The sequence below is a fragment of the Megalobrama amblycephala genome, linkage group LG20 (genome assembly GCF_018812025.1).
Source record: "Megalobrama amblycephala isolate DHTTF-2021 linkage group LG20, ASM1881202v1, whole genome shotgun sequence".
NCBI lineage: Eukaryota > Metazoa > Chordata > Actinopteri > Cypriniformes > Xenocyprididae > Megalobrama > Megalobrama amblycephala.
The window spans coordinates 593,946-612,500 of NC_063063.1; the positions used below are offsets into that span (position 1 = coordinate 593,946).

The window sequence follows — 18,555 nt, forward strand, 5'->3', positions numbered from 1 at the left end:
AAACGATAGACCCTTTTCATGTTTCTGGGTTTCTCAGAAGCGGAAGTCGTCATAGTTGGGTAAACCTTTATAGCAGAAAAAAATAGAGAGCGATTGATGACGGCAGTCACAGCAGTGTTAACTTCTTTTTTTTTTGTAATTTGATGCAACTGTAATATAATACTAAGTATAGTGTTATAAATATACATACATGTTTTAAAAATTAAATATAAAAAACATTGGAGGATTTACGATACTGATGACCGTTCACACAATTCCAACTTTATTTCTCGCAATTCAGACTATTTCTTGTAATTCTGACTTTATTTCTCACAATTCCAACTTTATTTCTCGCAATTCAGACTATTTCTTGTAATTCTGACTTTATTTCTCACAATTCTGACTTTATTTCTCACAATTCTGACTTTATTTCTCACAATTCCGACTTTATTTCTCACAATTCTGACGACTTTATTTCTCACAATTCCGACTTTATTTCTCACAATTCCGACTTTATTTCACAATTCAGACTATTTCTTGTAATTCTGACTTTATTTCTCACAATTCCGACTTTATTTCTCGCAATTCCGACTATTTCTTTTAATTCTGACTTTATTTCTCACAATTCCGACTATTTCTTGTAATTCTGACTTTATTTCTCGCAATTCCGACTATTTCTTGTAATTCTGACTTTATTTCTCACAATTACGACTTTATTTCTCACAATTCTGACTTTATTTCACACAATTCCGACTTTATTTCTTGCAATTCCTGACGATTTCTTGTAATTCTGACTTTATTTCTCACAATTCTGACTTTATTTCTCACAATTCCGACTTTATTTCTCACAATTCCGACTTTATTTCTCGACTATTTCTTGTAATTCTGACTTTATTTCTCACAATTCCGACTTTATTTCTCGCAATTCCGACTATTTCTTGTAATTCTGACTTTATTTCTCACAATTCCGACTTTATTTCTCGCAATTCCGACTATTTCTTGTAATTCTGACTTTATTTCTCATAATTCAGACTTTTATTCCTCGCAATTCTGACTATTTCTTGTAATTCTGACTTTATTTCTCACAATTCCGACTTTATTCCTCACAATTCTGACTTTATTTCTTGTAATTCCGACTATTTCTTGTAATTCTGACTTTATTTCTCACAATTCCGACTTTATTTCTCACAATTCTGACGACTTTATTTCTCACAATTCCGACTTTATTTCTCACAATTCCGACTTTATTTCACACAATTCCGACTTTATTTCTTGCAATTCCAAAGATTTCTTTTAATTCTGACTTTATTTCTCACAATTCTGACTTTATTTCTCACAATTCCGACTTTATTTCTCGCAATTCTGACTATTTCTTGTAATTCTGACTTTATTTCTCACAATTCCGACTTTATTTCTCGCAATTCAGACTATTTCTTGTAATTCTGACTTTATTTCTCACAATTCCGACTTTATTTCTCGCAATTCCGACTATTTCTTGTAATTCTGACTTTATTTCTCACAATTCCGACTTTATTTCTCGCAATTCCGACTATTTCTTGTAATTCTGACTTTATTTCTCACAATTCAGACTTTTATTCCTCGCAATTCCGACTATTTCTTGTAATTCTGACTTTATTTATCATAATTCAGACTTTTATTCCTCGCAATTCTGACTTTATTTCTTGTAATTCCGACTATTTCTTGTAATTTTGACTTTATTTCTCACAATTCTTACTTTATTTCTCGCAATTCCGGCTATTTCTTTTAATTCTGACTTTATTTCTCACAATTCTGACTATTTCTTGTAATTCTGACTTTATTTCTCATAATTCAGACTTTTATTTCTCGCAATTCTGACTTTATTTCTCGTAATTCTGACTTTATTTCTCACAATTCCGACTTTATTTCTTGCAATTCTGACTTTATTTCTTGTAATTCTGACTTTATTTCTCACAATTCTTACTTTATTTCTCGCAATTCCGGCTATTTCTTGTAATTCTGACTTTATTTCTCATAATTCAGACTTTTATTTCTCGCAATTCTGACTTTATTTCTCGTAATTCTGACTTTATTTCTCACAATTCCGACTTTATTTCTTGCAATTCTGACTTTATTTCTTGTAATTCTGACTTTATTTCTCACAATTCTTACTTTATTTCTCGCAATTCCGGCTATTTCTTTTAATTCTGACTTTATTTCTCACAATTCTGACTATTTCTTGTAATTCTGACTTTATTTCTCATAATTCAGACTTTTATTTCTCGCAATTCTGACTTTATTTCTCGTAATTCTGACTTTATTTCTCACAATTCTGACTTTATTTCTCGTAATTCTGACTTTATTTCTCACAATTCCAACTTTATTTCTTTCAAATATGAGTTGATTTCCTGCAATTCTGACTTTATTTCTAGAAATTTTAAGTTTATTTCTTGCAATTCCGACATTATTTCTTGCAAATATGAATTTATTTATTGCAATTCTATTGATTTCTTGTAATTCCGACTATTTCTTGTAATTCTGATGCTATATTTTGCGATTCCGACTTTATTTCTCACAATTCTGACTTTATTTCTCTTTATTTCTTGAATTACACAATTTTGTCACTATAATGTCAGTGATGTAATTCCGACTTTATTTCTTGCAATTCCGACTATTTCTTGTAATTCTGACGCTATATTTTGCAATTTCGACTTTATTTCTCACAATTCTGACTTTATTTCTCTTTATTTCTTGAATTACACAATTTTGTCACTATAATGTCAGTGATGTAATTCCGACTTTATTTCTTACAATTCCGATTTTATTTCTCACAAGTCCGACTTTATTTCTCTTTATTTCTTGAATTACACTGTTTTGTCACTATAATGTCAGTGATGATGACATGGTTTAGGTGTGTTAGTTGGATTCTAAACTCCACAGATCCTCATGAACAGGATCCAGCAAACTTCACACCCTTCCCAGGCCACAACTTCACAGAAATAGCAAAACGAGAGGAAGGGAAAGTCACAGGTCTCCTGGGGTCACGTGTCACTAGTTACTTTTCTCCGCTCTGGTGATGATGGCCCAATCACAATCGCCTGAGATAACCAGCTAAGGGTTTTATTTTCGTATATGTTTGTTATGCTAATTTACATTTAAGCGTCACATTCCTTTACTGTACAGAAGTGCTCAGTCAGTGGAGCGCGGCTCTGTTCTCGGGGCCTCACCGCGCCCCCTAGAGGAAGGCCCCGCATGCGCAATCCACACATTTAGATCTTTTCCTCTCAACGCTGGTCTCCAGCATCATCTGCGCTCAGCCAACCCGCTGTCAGGCGCAGGAGCGCACAGTGTTGGCCACGTCTCCGGGCCACGTCGCGCTGCTCTCGCCATCTTTCAGTCGGGGAAGCCGTGTTTATATCGCTGAAGGGAAGAAGATCAGCACTCGAAGCGACCCAACTCATCCACCCGATCCAAAGAAACATGAACATCTTCAGACTGACGGGGGATCTGTCCCATTTAGCAGCCATCATCATCCTCCTGCTGAAGATCTGGAAGAGCAGGTCGTGTGCAGGTGAGTGCAGTGATTCACATCCAGTGGGAACTTCAGATTCGCTTCTCATTTGTTTCTATATTGCAGTTCTTCTGAGTTATAAACTCTAGACCTCATTTGTGTGAAGAGGACTGAAGTGTGTGTGTGTGTGTTTTGTGTTTAATGTAATGTTTTCACGCTCGGGTGTGAGTTGCATTACTCAGATCTAGTTCCTAGTTCGGTTTCAGATCGAGTCGAATCTGGTGATTTGAACAAACTCAGCGTTATTGACTCTGGAGTTTCTCACAGTCTGTTATCAGGCTGCAGATAATCTCTGACTTCATTCATTCATTCTGAGCCTCTGACCTGTGACGTGGCAGCAGGATCTCATTAGAATAATATTCATCTTCATGGACAGTCAGTGTAATGTTGTTTCGTGAGTTCATGCATGCTTTAGTGTGTCACAGCAGTGATCCGGGGGTGAATGAGACCAAACTGTGCTGAAATGCATGTTGTTGTTTTTCAGGGATATCTGGGAAGAGTCAGATTCTCTTTGCCTTGGTGTTCACCACACGCTACCTGGACCTTCTCACCGCCTTCATCTCCTTCTACAACTCCATCATGAAGGTGAATGTGAACAGACTGAAGTTCATCCTTCCACATGTTCTCAGTGTAGCTGTAACAGAAAGCTCGTGGAATGAATGTGGAAACAGTTCAAAGCCAATCAGAGTTTGAGGATTGGGATGTGCATCAACTCCACCAGCCTGAAAAACGAGCAGGATCTGAGTTGAAGATTGTTATTGTCGATGTCACTGAAACATAATCTTGTCAGACGGTTTTGGACATGTCAGTGTGTCTCCATTCAGGCAGATTTGAGCTGTACTGGTGTGATTATTACTGAATATCAGCCAGTGAAGTGACTCCTGAAACCCTCTGTGATCCTCAAAACACACCCAACATATTATAATATATTTCATATATATAATATATGTGTGTGTGTGTATATATAACCATGGTTCACCTCAAAATTATGCATATTAATTTATATATAAAATAAAAATATAATAAATATTACACAAATATAATATATATTATAATATATTTTATATTATTTAATCATTTAATTCCAGTATTTTAATAATAATTTAATTGTGGTATTAGACAATGTTCACCTCAAAATTATGCATATTAATTTATATACAAAATAATAAATATTACAAAAATATAATAAAAATATTAGAAAATCATAATATTTTAATACTTTAATTTCAATAATTTAATAATAATTTAATCATGGTACTAGACAATATTCACCTCAAAATTATGCATATTAATTTATAAAATAAAAATATAAATATTACACAAATATAATATGTAATAAATATATTAGAAAAAAATCATATTACTTAATAATTTAATTTCAGTAATTTAATAATAATTTAATTGTGGTATTAGACAATATTCACCTCAAAAGTATGCATATTAATTTGTATATAAAAATAAAAAATATTGCAAAAATATTATATAGTAAGAAATTAGAAAATAATCATATTATTTAATTCCAGTAATTTTAATAATAATTTAATCATGGTACTAGACAATATTCACTCCAAAGTTATGCATATTAATTTATATATATAATAAATAAATGTTACAAAAACATACTAAAATATTCAAATTCAAAATATCACAAAATCATATTATTTAATAATTTAATTTCAGTGTTTAAATTAAAAATAGAGTAACAGTCTATTTATTAAAATAAAATGTAAGGACTTTAATGTGACATAAAAATGCAAATCAGCCTTATATTCCCCAGTTGCTTATAAGAGTAATTTCAGACATAATTACTTAATTTTATTAGGTATATGATAGATAGATAGATAGATAGATAGATAGATAGATAGATAGATAGATAGATAGATAGATAGATAGATTTTTGAGTGTTCATATTGAAAACGCCACAAAAGTCGCTCAGTTTTGTACCATTCCAATGTAGTACAAAAAAGTAAAAATTCCTAACATTTCTGTCTGAGATGCCCATAGAGCACCGGGACGTTTCTTGTAACGTTGTTTTGTTGCCTGTTCCCCGTGTAGGTCATCTATATCGCCTGTGCCTATGCCACGGTTTACCTGATATACGTCAAGTTCAAGGCCACGTATGACGGCAACCACGACACGTTCCGGGTGGAGTTCCTGGTGGTGCCTGTCGGCGGCCTGGCGTTCCTCGTCAACCACGACTTCTCTCCTCTGGAGGTGAGCCGGAGCACGAACACACATGCATGCATTCAGTGCTGAAGCTCACGCTGCCGTCATCTCTTCCCTCTAGATCCTGTGGACGTTTTCCATCTATCTGGAGTCGGTGGCCATCCTCCCTCAGCTGTTCATGATCAGCAAGACGGGAGAAGCCGAGACCATCACCACACACTACCTGTTCTTCCTCGGCCTGTACCGCGCCCTGTATCTCATCAACTGGATCTGGCGCTTCTACTTCGAAGGCTTCTTCGACATGATCGCCATCGTCGCCGGCGTCGTCCAGACAATCCTCTACTGTGACTTCTTTTATCTATACGTAACAAAAGGTGAGTGTTTTTTAGGATTTCTGCTTTAAAAACCCTCGGTTTAGTGTGTGAAGGGTTTGAACTAGCGATTCGCTTCTTGTGTGAATCTCTTTCGCCAAATATTAAATATCGTATTTGAGTGTTTCATTGGAGTAAAGAAGGCTGAGAATCGCTGTCGTTGCAGCTATATATGAGCAAAAACACGCCGTTTTTGTGTGTGTCCCTTTAAATGCAAATGAGCTCCCCTTTCCAGAAGAGGGCGGAGCTTTAACAGCTCAACAACAACAAAGCTGGAGAATCTCACGCAGCCAAAATGACGAAAGTGTTCAGCCTTACATTGTTCAAACCGGAGTTTTTCTCTCATTTTATGTGTATTTTGTTTCATTGTTTTTATTTTCGATGCACAAGACAATTGTTTTCATTACTTGCAACACTATTTGTTTTTATTCATGTTCAGATTGAAAATATATTTCTCTAATAAGTCACTTTTGCTTTAGTGTTGTGTTGTATATCATTTCTTTTGTATTTATTTTACTCCCTACACTGCAAAAAATGCTGTTCTTACTTTGAGTTTTTGTCTTGTTTCTAGTCAAAATATCTTAATTCTTAAATCAAGAAGCATTTTCTTGACAAGTAAAAATTATTTTCTTGTTTTCAGGAAAAATAAGTCAAAATTAAGTAAGTTTTTCCTTAAAACAAGCAAAATAATCTGCCAATGGGGTAAGCAAAATAATCTTATTTCAAACCAAGAATAAGCTATATAATCTTGTTTTCAGTTTGGACTAAGATTATTTTGCTTGTTTTAAAAACGTGCTTAATTTTATTTATTTTTCCTGAAAACAAGAAAATAATTTGTACTTGCCAAGAAAATGCTTCTTGATTTAAGAACTTTAAAATAATTTGACTAGAAACAAGACAAAAACTCTAAGTAAGAACAGCATTTTTTGCAGTGTAGTCTTTTTCGGACACACATGATCAATAAATAAAGCACACCTGTTTATCCCTAAAGAGTAATATTGTAGTTTTATCTAGAGTAACATTGTAACAAACTTGCTTAGAGATTGTTACATTTAGACAAAATTTCATCTGAAAGTTTAAAACATCCAAATATAACTTTTTAAATGAAAAAAATCAAACTTCCTGAGGTTTACAGTGAAAAACACTAGATTTTTGCTGGCGTTTTATTTGAAATTTTGCAAATTTTATCCATTCTCAGACAACAAAATATGTCAAATTGGCACTTTAAATGAGCTAAACTGAAACTTCAAGTTGTCCTGTTTAAAATGATATACGGCTCTTGATGCTGACGGCCAGAATGGGAAAGTGCAGGCGAGCCCCAAAAATGCTCTAGATCTTTAAGGGTTAAAAGTGATTTCTGTAAAAGAAAATATCTCCTTTGTATTGAACTTTGAGCGTCATATCTTCACAGATGTTGTTTATGATCAAACAGCAACATTACACACTAACTACAGTTAAAGAAGTGAAATCTCACTAGAGAGGAGCTGAACAATGGAGAATATGAGGAGAATGATCTTAATCAATCTTGTTTTTAATGTGATTTGTTCAGTGTTGAAAGGAAAGAAGCTGAGTCTCCCAGCGTAAGGGCCGAGGACAGGAGCAGCGCGTGGAGGGCCGCGGAGGACGAGAGAGATGCCTGAGACGGAGTGCGAGAGACGTCCGGTCCTGGTCACGTCAGGTGCTCGGGACTCAAGCCCAGGCCGGACCGCGGCTTTCCGGATTCCTGTTTTATGCATCTTGTCTTACCCTTTTTATTATTCTGTATAAAAGAAAGTTTTCTACACGAAAGGCGTACTATGATTCGACCGACGGCACCAGAAGCGAGCTGACGCTGCCTCATCGGGCAGGGACTGATTCTTATGATGAATATTGATTTTGTTTGTAAGCGTATCTTCAATCTGATTATTAAATGTACATGTTTTCAAGAAGATTAAGGGAGTATTTGTTGCTCCGTAAGGATAAAATTGAATGGAAAAACCGCTGGATTTCTTAATGCAATAATCCTTTGTTCACGAAGGTCAGTCGTAATCTACAGGTTCCCAAACCGCTCGTCTAATTCGGATCAAATGGCACAATCTCGATGTTTGGAAGATTTGTATTTGGGAACGCCACTGTCTGGATCCACACTGCCTTCATCACTGTAAACGGCTTCTGAAAGAACCAAAAAATAAACCGTACAAATGTTCTTAAAGATTATTATGCTGTTTATTTCAAAATCATTCCTCTGAAGATTCACCTACAGTTTGATTGAAACTGATTAATATTTGGATAAATATTCGGAATCACTTTTCAACAGTTTTGACCACTATTGCCTAAAAGGTGTTCATTTTATTTATGATCTTTAAGATATTTTATGGAGCAGACTTTAAATACACGCCTTTTTATCTCACTAATAACCACTTTATTTTAAAAACAGGTGTTAGGATTGTTTTTAACTGATGCCACAACCTCGAATAAAGATTTAATGGGAAACGATGCTTGTTTTGAACATTTAATGCCATTTTGTTTTGACTCATAAAGCCACGTATATTTAGCGTCACATCTTCATCATCATCAACACGAAAATCCAGAACCTTCTAAATACCAAAGCAAGAATCTTGTGAAGAAATCGTTCTTTCGATTCGGATCATTTTAATGAATCAACCATTGAACCGAGAATCTCCTCCGATTAGAACCGACGATTTGAGTAAAGAGGCGGAAGGTGAGTAGGGATGTGCATCGATTAATCGCTTGCAAAATAAAAGTCTGTGTTTACGTAATATGTGTGTTTTGTGTATAATAATTATGTATATATAAATACACACACATACATGTATAAATTTAAGAAATATATGCATGTTTAAATAAATATATATATTTATATAAACATGCATATATTTCTTAAATTTATACATGTGTCTGTATTTATATATTTAAGAAAAATGTTAGATTTATATATAATATATGTAATATAAAATATATAAATATATATTTATTTAAACATGCATATATTTCTTACATTTATACATGTGTGTGTGTATTTATATATGCATAATTATTATACACAGAACACACATATATTACGTAAACAGACTTTTATTTTGCAAACGATTAATCGCGATTACTCGTTGCGCATCCCTAAAGGTGAGTTACGTTATTATTGTAAATATTGCTAATTTAATCATTAAAAACTTTACATTACTTTAGATTATATAGCGCATATTTCTTTATTATAACGCAAAGAATCGCTGTTTTGACCTGAGTCGGAACAATTTTGCTGGCGGAACTTCATCTGACGGACACATTTGGCTGCTGCACAGAAAAGGAAAACAAACCGCTGCAGTGCAGACGCGTCAGCGAGCGAGGCGTTTATCACTATGTTGTAATATCCGTCATATGACGATCCGGATTGCGATTACAGGCGGGCAGAGCGATGTGATCGTGTGATGCTCGGTGTCCCACTCTCATGATCGCGACAGAAGGGCAGGATTGAGGGGAATCAGCGTCAGGATGCCCGGGATGGTGGTGTTCGGGCGCCGGTGGCGGATCGCCAGCGATGATCTCGTGTTTCCTGCCGCCTTCGAGTTACTGATCAGAGCTGTGTGGTGAGAGACTGTCACTCGCTTCTGTTATTGTGCTTTCCACACGAGCAGGAGCTGTGTAACGCCGGGAACACGATACTGAATGACTGATTATAAATACATTCGTAAATACGTTCCACGAACGATGTGTAAATATTGTTTTTGTGCTCAGGTTTTCAAAATAATGTTTGCAAAATGATCAAATTGAATGTATGTATAACTCAGTTATAATATTTTATAAAATGACGTCTTGAACGTCCAGAAATATTCAGGTATAACGTTTTGAACACATTACTAACTATTTAAAGGGATAGTTCACACAAAAATGAAAATTATCCCATGATTTACTCACACTAAATCTCTCTAAGACTCTCTTCTGTCAGATGAACACAATCTGAGATATATTAAAAATATTCTGGCTTTTCCAAGCTTTATAATGGGAGTGAATGGGGGCCGAGATTTTGAAGAGCGCATCCATCCATCATAAAAATAATACATACGACTCCAGAGGGTTAATACAGACCTTCTGAAGTGAAGCAATGGGTTTTTCTCAACGTTCTTCATTGCATCATGTGTTGGGATAGAGGAAACTCTTCTGCCAGAACTTGACTCATGTGCAGCTGTCGCTGGAAGCCAGTTATTAGTTTATAAAGTTTTAAATATAGATATTTTTCTTACAAAAACCCATTGCTTCACTCCAGAAGGCCTTTATTAAAGGGTTAGTTCACCCAAAAATTAAAATAATGTCATTAATCACTCACCCTCATGTCGTTCCACACCTGTAAGAACACAAAATAAGATATTTTTGATGAAATCCGATGGCTCAGTGAGGCCTGCATAGATGACATTTCCTCTCTCAAGATCCATTAATGTACTAAAAACATATTTAAATCAGTTCATGTGAGTACAGTGGTTCAATATTAATATTATATTTTTGGTGCGCCAAAAAAACAAAATAACGACTTATATAGTGATGGCCGATTTCAAAACACTGCTTCAGGAAGCTTCGGAGCGTTACGAATCAAATCAGCGCTTCGGAGCGACAAAGTCACGTGATTTCAGCAGTTTGACACGCGATCCGAATCATGATTCGACACAAAAGATTCATAACGCTCCGAAGCTTCCTGAAGCAGTGTTTAGAAATCGGCCATCACTATATAAGTCGTTATTTTGTTTTTTTTGGCACTCATATTCTCGCAAATATTCTCGTGGCTTTATAATATTAATATAGAACCACTGTACTCACATGAACTGATTTAAATATGTTTTTAGTACATTAATGGATCTTGAGAGAGGAAATGTCATTGCTGGCTATGCAGGAGCCATCGGATTTCATCAAAAATATCTTAATTTGTGTTCTGAAGATGAACGAAGGTCTTACGGGTGTGGAACGACATGAGGGTGAGTAATTAATGACAGAATTTTCATTTTAGGGTGAACTAACCCTTTAACCCTCTGGAGTTGTATGGATTGATGCACTTTTTTTGGGTTCAAAATCTCGGCCCCCATTCACTCCCATTATAAAGCTTGGAAGAGCCAAAATATTTTTAATATATCTCAGATTGTGTTCGTCTAAAAGAAGAGAGTCATATACACCTCGGATGGATTTAGGGCGAGTAAATAATGGAATATTAACGTTCCCTGTTTGTGGGATGGCATTTAAAAAAAAACTCTCTAACAGTGTAATTACCACGGTATTCGTCACTACATACTCATAATCATGGTATTACCATATTAATTATCCACTATTCCATGGCAATACTAACATAAGGTAGTGTTTTTATTTTCTGAAAGCTCTCGTCATGCCGTTGTTTTGTCTCTCAGGTGGGTCGGGACCTTATTTCTGTACATTAACCATAAGGGACGATTCGACTGTCAAGGTGGAGCGTATTTGCATAATTACCTTGTAGTTCTTCTCGTGCTGCTGGCTGTCATCATCCTCACGTTATGCGCCATCGTGTACGTCAGCGCTCAAGGTACGCGTCTTTCCCGAACCGGACGCATAAGTGATATCTGGGATGGTTTCGTCAGTGTAATAACGCTGCTGTGATTCGTTTAGGAACCATCATGAATCCAGGTCCTCGGCGCTCGATGCCGGTCCTGGTGTATGCGCGGGCCGTCCTGTACGCCCCCGAGCTGGTGTGGGCGTGTCTGGGGGCCGTCTGGGTGTCCGACAACAGCACGGGATGCAAGCCGGCAGAGGTCGGGGCTGTGATTGGGGCGGTGGTTTCCAGGTGCGGGAAAAAATATGTATATTAATGCTTTTAAATTGATCAAAAATGACATTTATAATGTGACAAAAGATTTGTGTCTGTTGGCGTCCTCAGCTGGATCATCCTTCTGTCGATGGTGGTGGGCGTGGTGATCGTGTTTGACCCTCTGGGCAGCCAGCGGCCGAGCGCTCTGCTGGACGGTCAGGTGGGCGTGAGGGATCTGGAGAGCAGCGAGTCGTCTCAGCTCTTCTACACCGCGCACACGGTGGCCTCGCGGGTGTGGGAGAACCGGCTGCGTCTCCTCTGCTGCTGCCTGCCGCAGGACGACAACCACCGCGCCGCCTTCTCCAGCATCGCTCAGCTCGTCAGCGGCTTCTTCCTGGTTAGAGTTCGTTTCTAAGTTACTCTCCCTCATGTCGTTCCACACCCGTAAGACCGTCGTTCATCTTCAGAACACAAATTAAGATATTTTTGATGAAATCCGAGCAATATAATCGACACTTTCAAGGTCCAGAAAGGAACTAAAGACGTCGTTAAAACAGTCATGTGACTGCAGTGGTTCAACCTTAATGTTATGAAGAGACGAGAATACTTTCTGTGCTCAAAAACAAAACAAAAATAACCACTTTATTCAACAATCTCTTTCTTCTGTCATTATCTTACGCAGGTGACGCAGTGAAGCTTCCGTGTTTACGTCCGAACGCCGGCTCAGTATTGGCCAAAGCTGATCACGTGATCAGCACGACGCATGCGTGTGAAGCCGGCCAATAATGAGTCGAACCTGGAAGCGCTGGACGTAAACAACGTTTGAGAATGACACAGAAGAGATTGTTGAATAAAGTGGTTATTTTTGTTTTGTTTTTGCGCACAAAAAGTATTCTCGTCTCTTCATAACATTAAGGTTGATCCACTGCAGTCACATGACTGTTTTAACAATGTCTTTAGTGCCTTTCTGGACCTTGAAAGTGTTGATTATATTGCTCGGATTTCATCAAAAATATCTTAATTTGTGTTCTGAAGATGAATGAAGGGTGTGGAACGACATGTAATTAATGACAGAATTTTCATGTTTATGTGAACTAACTCTTTAACATCACTGAAAAGTCACACTGTTCACATAAATCTCCAGTTCTGATGCAAATGATATGTAAATGACTAGAGATGCACCAGGATTGGTAACACTTTACAAAAAGGTTTCATTTCTAAACATTAGTAACGACATTAGTTAACATGAACTTACACTGAACAATACAGCATTTATTAATCTTAATGGTGATCTCAACATTTACTAAGATCAAAAGTTGCATCTGTTAACATTATTTAATGCATGACATGGGGGAGAGTAAATTATCAGGAAATATTAATTCTGAACTGATCCTTTAACAGGAGCTAACAATGAATTGTTGTATTTTTATTAAATAAGATGATACTGTCGTTAATATAGGCTGAGAGAGAACCGATACATGGCTGATATTATAATATATTTCTACATTTCTAAACTAAAAACAGTGAATTTAAATGCTACAAGTGAATTTAGGCATTGCAACATTATAAAGTGCATATGAAAAACCTATCTTTATTTTGAGATTTTGCTAGTATTATTATTTTTTTGAAGATTAAGTGCTTGTTAGAAGATGGCGAAGGTCATTTATATGTGAAAATAGAGGAACTGAGCATGCAAAATTAAATATACTGTATCAGAAAATCAGCCGATATGCTAAATGATACTGATATATTGTGATGTTTCTGGCAGAGATTAAGTGAAGTTTTCCTGTTTCCAGGACACGGATCTGGTTCCCAGTGATATCGCCGCCGGTCTGGCTCTTCTGCATCAGGAACAGGATAAAATGGAGCGCAGCAGAGACCCTGACGAGGTCCTGACCCACAGCCCGTCCTCCCCGATAGTGAGTCTGAGCATCATTACTGGGAATCAACCCTAGAAATCCCACACTTTATTCTGTTACTTCAGTAATGAATGCATGTGAAGTATGACGTGTTCTGTGTGATCCCAGAGGGAAGATCTGGAGATGGAGCTGGAGAAAGCCGCTCACTACATGCGGTTTGCAGCAGCTGCGTACGGATGGCCGCTGTACGTCTACTCCAACCCGCTCACGGGCGTCTGCAAACTCAGCGGAGACTGGTGGGTGCTCGGTTTCCCAGCTCTAGCCGCGTTCACCGCAGAAACACGCTAACTGATGTGTGTTTCAGCTGCCGGAGCCGTCACGAGGAGTACGACCTGGTGGGAGGAGATCACCTCGGCTGCCACTTCACCTCCATCTTACAGAGCACCGGCCTGCAGTACCGGGACTTCATCCACATCAGCTTCCATAACCAGGTGACGTCTCGTGGCCTCGCGCCTCGTGTGCGGCGTGCTTCAGAGCGCTTACGGCTGTGTCTTTCACTGTGTAGATCTACGAGATCCCGTTTTTCGTGGCGTTGGATCATAAGCGGGAGGCGGTGCTCGTCGCTGTGAGGGGAACGCTGTCGCTCAAGGTGAGTTTGACAAACCTTCAGGTCAGTGTGTGTGTGTGATGGTCAGACGTGTGATTTCCCTAAACAAATCGCTCTCTTGAGGTCGGACAGTCATTCCTGAAGTGACTTTATGCAGGGCTGTCGATTTAACGTGAATAAAATGATTTAACGCTGTTAAAATGTTTAAACATGTGTGAATGTTTCTTTTGCATAACATAAAGAAGATATTTTGAAGAATTGTTTTGGTTTGTAAGTAGATATGAATATCAATTCAGATGAAGATTCTGAAAAAAGAAAAATCATGGCCTTTTGAAGCCTAAAGTTTATTGAATCAAATCAAATATTTCTTTCTAAAGCTTTTTTTTGTAAAGTCTATTTAATACTTTTCTCATTTAACACAATAATGACTTTAAATGATCTTTTGTGGATTAATTAGATGAATTAATTGGCACATCATGTAATTAATTAGATTAAAAATTAATAATAATTGCTTAACAGCCCAATAATTCCACTTTTTGCATTAATTTTTTCTGGATCCAGTTTTTTTTCCTGTTTATTTTTCTGGACTCTGATTTAATCATTAAATTGAATGTTAGTAATTAAAGAGCATGTCTAATTAATAAAATCAACTTATGCAAGTTGGCAACAATTTATTAAAAGTTTAACAAAAAATACATTTGTAGGACACTGTGAAATACTTATTTTTTCTCAATTCTGTTTAATTTTTCCCACATTTCATGTTTTCAGTTTCATTTGCATTTTAAAGATTTTATTAAATTTGAGTTTTTTTTTTATTTATTGCATAATTTTTTTTTTGATACTTTCATCTGTTTTATGTTTATATAAAACTGTTATAAATAAAATAAAACAAAAAAATAAGTTAAAATATTTATTTATTTTGTGAAAAATTGTAAGAAAATGTTTTGTTTTCTTTTTCATAGCAGTTTTTTTCATGTAAATATTGTTTAACAGTTAGTAATTTTGTTAATTGATTTACAAAAAATATTATTTAGGTTTAATTTATTTTTATTTCAGTTTTAGTTTTTATTAAGGCTGTCAAGCAATTTAAATTTTTAATCTAATTAATTGAAAAAAAAAATGCATGTCTAATTAATTTAATTTATAAAACTTATAACACGTGTACAGCCCTACTTTTGATTTATTCAGTTTGACAGATTCCATGTTTATGACTGGATTCTGCGATTCTGTCCACTTTTCCCGCAGCGCAGGAATCACACGGCACTATTCATTGATCACGCTCTTGTCGAGTCATTTGATTTTCAAACCAGGTCCTTGATTGGCATATTAATTTTACTCACATTTATAATTAAGAGTTTCTAATCCTGTTTATGCTACAGACATAAATGATGCTTTCTGATATCAGCCAATATTAATTATTAAATATGCATGGATTTTCCCCTGTAATTTGACATTTAAACGATGAAAGAATTTTAATTTTGGGTGAGCTATCGCTTTAATACTGACTTCAAAGTCATAATTTCTTGGATGAGAAATGAAATGCATATATAAGGCAAATCCGTTTATTAATTTATGCATTTCACTGTTAAAATTGTTGGTTTTGTTGCTTTTCTGATCACTTAAAGTTAATTGGGAACACTTTTTGTTAACATTAGTTCATATCAACTAACAATGAACAATACTTCTGCAGTATTTATTCATCTTAATATCGATTTCAGCATTTAATAGTTCAGCACTTTTTAAAATCAAATGTTTAAAGCACTACGAACGGACATGAACAGTTCTGTTTGATTATCATCCATAGCATGACAATAATTATTTCTTATTGTTATAATATCTCTAGTTTTCTATCAGCTGGTGTTAGGTGTATTTGACGGTTTGTGTCGTGCAGGACGTGTTGACGGACCTCTCGGCTGAATGTGAGAATCTGTCGGTGGAAGGCGTGTCAGGAACCTGTTACGCTCACAAGGTGACCACACTCACATCACACCTGTACAAAGTCCATCAGAACGTGTCTGACGTGAACTCTGTGTGTGTCACAGGGCATTTCTCAAGCAGCGAATTACATCTACAAGAAACTGGTGAATGATGGGATTTTGAGCCAGGCGTTCAACATCGCACCTGTAAGAGCTTTCGTTCTCTCTGTCTGAGCCTCGTTCTGCAGTGGATCTCCTGACGTGTGTGTGTGTGTGTGTGTGTGTGTGTGTGTAGGAGTATAAGCTGGTCATCACAGGTCACAGTCTGGGAGCGGGAACAGCGTCTCTGCTGGCCGTGCTTCTGCGCAGCACACACCCCACACTGGAGTGCTTCGCCTTCTCTCCACCAGGGGGCCTGATGAGGTAATGTGACACACAGCATTATATATATATAAACTTTGAGTCACAGTCAACAGTTATCATATCTAATGTCTGTCGTCAGTAAAGCGCTGGCCGATTACTCTAAGCAGTTCATCATCTCGGTGGTGCTGGGAAAAGACCTCGTACCCAGGTGAGATTTGGTCACATGTTCACAAACACAGCTTGATTTCATTTGTGTATGTGAAAGTGTGGCTATATTTAGAGAGCCCGTTTCTATTTGTACAGTACAGTTTCATGTCACTTCCTCAAACCGACTGTGTTCGTGTGGTTTCTGTAGATTGAGCATTCCAAACATGGAAGACTTAAAAAGAAGATTATTAAAAATGGTGTCAAATTGCAATAAACCCAAGGTAAGATTATCCACCGAGCCTCAACGAGACGTTACGCTGCGTTCACTGTCATCAGTAATTACTCTCTCTCTCTCTCTCTCTCTCTCTCTCTCTCTCTCTCTCTCAGTACAAGATATTGATGCGCGGCTGCTGGTACGAGGTGTTTGGAGGAACTCCTGATGATTTCCCTACGGAGATGGAGGACCGGCGGGAGGAGGAGCTGAACCAGCCGTTGCTCGGCGAGGAGAGTCTGTTGGTGCGGCGCTCAACCACCTATCAGAGCCTGTCGTCTGACGACTCGCCCGCCCACCCCACTCACTTACCCCTGTTCCTGCCCGGCCGGGTCATGTACATCACTGAGGACGGACCCACACGCAGGTCTGAACGGAAGTATTCATTTCTTTTGAAGAGTAGTGTATACTGCATCTGTTAGAGATGGGCGAATATAACATTATAAAATGTATAGAATGAGACAAGCTTGATAAAATCACTATAAAATAGCAGACGTACTTCTGTGCCCACATAAAGCAGTCCTACCCACTGACAGCTACACGGATATAAACTGTTTCTGCAGTCACATGGTAAATATTGTCATACCGTCCAGCCCTAATATCATTAGATTTATTGCCTTTTGCCTTGTTAATGACTAACCACACTTCATTCCTGTAAATTAACAATGAATTAGTCACATCGGATTGGCTGTAAAATAAAAAAATATATATAAAAAAATAATAATAATAATTAAAAAAAATTATATATATATATATTTAAAAATATAATGATGAAATAATAAAAAATATAATTAAAAAGTAGAAAAAAGTAATTAAAGAGTATTTGAATAATAATAATAATTAAAAACAAAAAATAAAATGACTATTTCATAAAAAATAAAAATATAATAAAAATAATTAACACACTAATATTAAAATAATTATATAAAATCTATAATAAAAACAAAAATTAAAAAGAATATTTAAAAATATGATAATAAAAATAATAAATATTTTTATAGTTAAATAAAATAAATAGTAAAAAGTAGAAAAATTTAATTAGAGTATTTGAAAAAAAAAAATAATAAAATGCAATGTATAATAAAAAGTAAAAGTACTAAAAATATAAAATATAATAATTAAAACACTAATAATAAAATAATTAATAAAACATAATTATTAATTTTTAAAAATATATAATAATAAACTAAAATATATACATTTTATATAAATATATAAATTTATTTATAAATTAAATAATAATAACAATAATAAGCAATTAAAATATATAATAAAAACAAAAATTAAAAATTGTATTTTATCAGAGTATTTAAATAATAATAATAATAATAATAATAATGAAATACAAAATATAATATTAACAAAAATTAAAATGTTTAATTTGAGTATTTAAAAATATATTTAAAATAATAATAAAATAAATATATATAATAAAAAACAAGTTAAGAGTATTTAATTAAAGCGTATTTAAAAAAAATTAATAATAATAATAGTAATAATAAAATAATTAAATACAATATTTAATAAAAACAAAATTAAAGAGTATTTACTTAAAAATATTATTTAAA

General features: G+C 35.6%; 2 protein-coding genes across 2 annotated transcripts in view; both read left to right on the forward strand.

Annotated features, from left to right (window-relative positions):
• Window positions 1-3,262: 3,262 nt before the first annotated feature.
• kdelr2b (KDEL endoplasmic reticulum protein retention receptor 2b) lies at window positions 3,263-8,257 on the forward strand. Its single transcript, XM_048171076.1, has 5 exons — window positions 3,263-3,529; window positions 4,014-4,114; window positions 5,585-5,743; window positions 5,817-6,069; window positions 7,616-8,257. The coding sequence occupies exons 1-5, from the start codon at window positions 3,439-3,441 to the stop codon at window positions 7,648-7,650; spliced, it is 639 nt and encodes a 212-aa protein (XP_048027033.1). The 5' UTR covers window positions 3,263-3,438; the 3' UTR covers window positions 7,651-8,257.
• A 1,096-nt stretch (window positions 8,258-9,353) lies between these two features.
• daglb (diacylglycerol lipase, beta) overlaps window positions 9,354-18,555 on the forward strand; it is a 10,100-nt gene continuing 898 nt past the window's right edge. Inside the window, exons 1-14 of the mRNA XM_048170816.1 lie at window positions 9,354-9,650; window positions 11,451-11,602; window positions 11,686-11,860; window positions 11,954-12,221; window positions 13,621-13,743; window positions 13,852-13,979; window positions 14,048-14,174; window positions 14,249-14,332; window positions 16,182-16,259; window positions 16,333-16,413; window positions 16,502-16,629; window positions 16,709-16,777; window positions 16,925-16,997; window positions 17,104-17,354. Coding sequence (XP_048026773.1) covers window positions 9,556-9,650; window positions 11,451-11,602; window positions 11,686-11,860; window positions 11,954-12,221; window positions 13,621-13,743; window positions 13,852-13,979; window positions 14,048-14,174; window positions 14,249-14,332; window positions 16,182-16,259; window positions 16,333-16,413; window positions 16,502-16,629; window positions 16,709-16,777; window positions 16,925-16,997; window positions 17,104-17,354 — 1,832 coding nt within the window. The 5' untranslated portion in view covers window positions 9,354-9,555. The remainder of the gene's footprint in view (window positions 9,651-11,450; window positions 11,603-11,685; window positions 11,861-11,953; window positions 12,222-13,620; window positions 13,744-13,851; window positions 13,980-14,047; window positions 14,175-14,248; window positions 14,333-16,181; window positions 16,260-16,332; window positions 16,414-16,501; window positions 16,630-16,708; window positions 16,778-16,924; window positions 16,998-17,103; window positions 17,355-18,555) is intronic.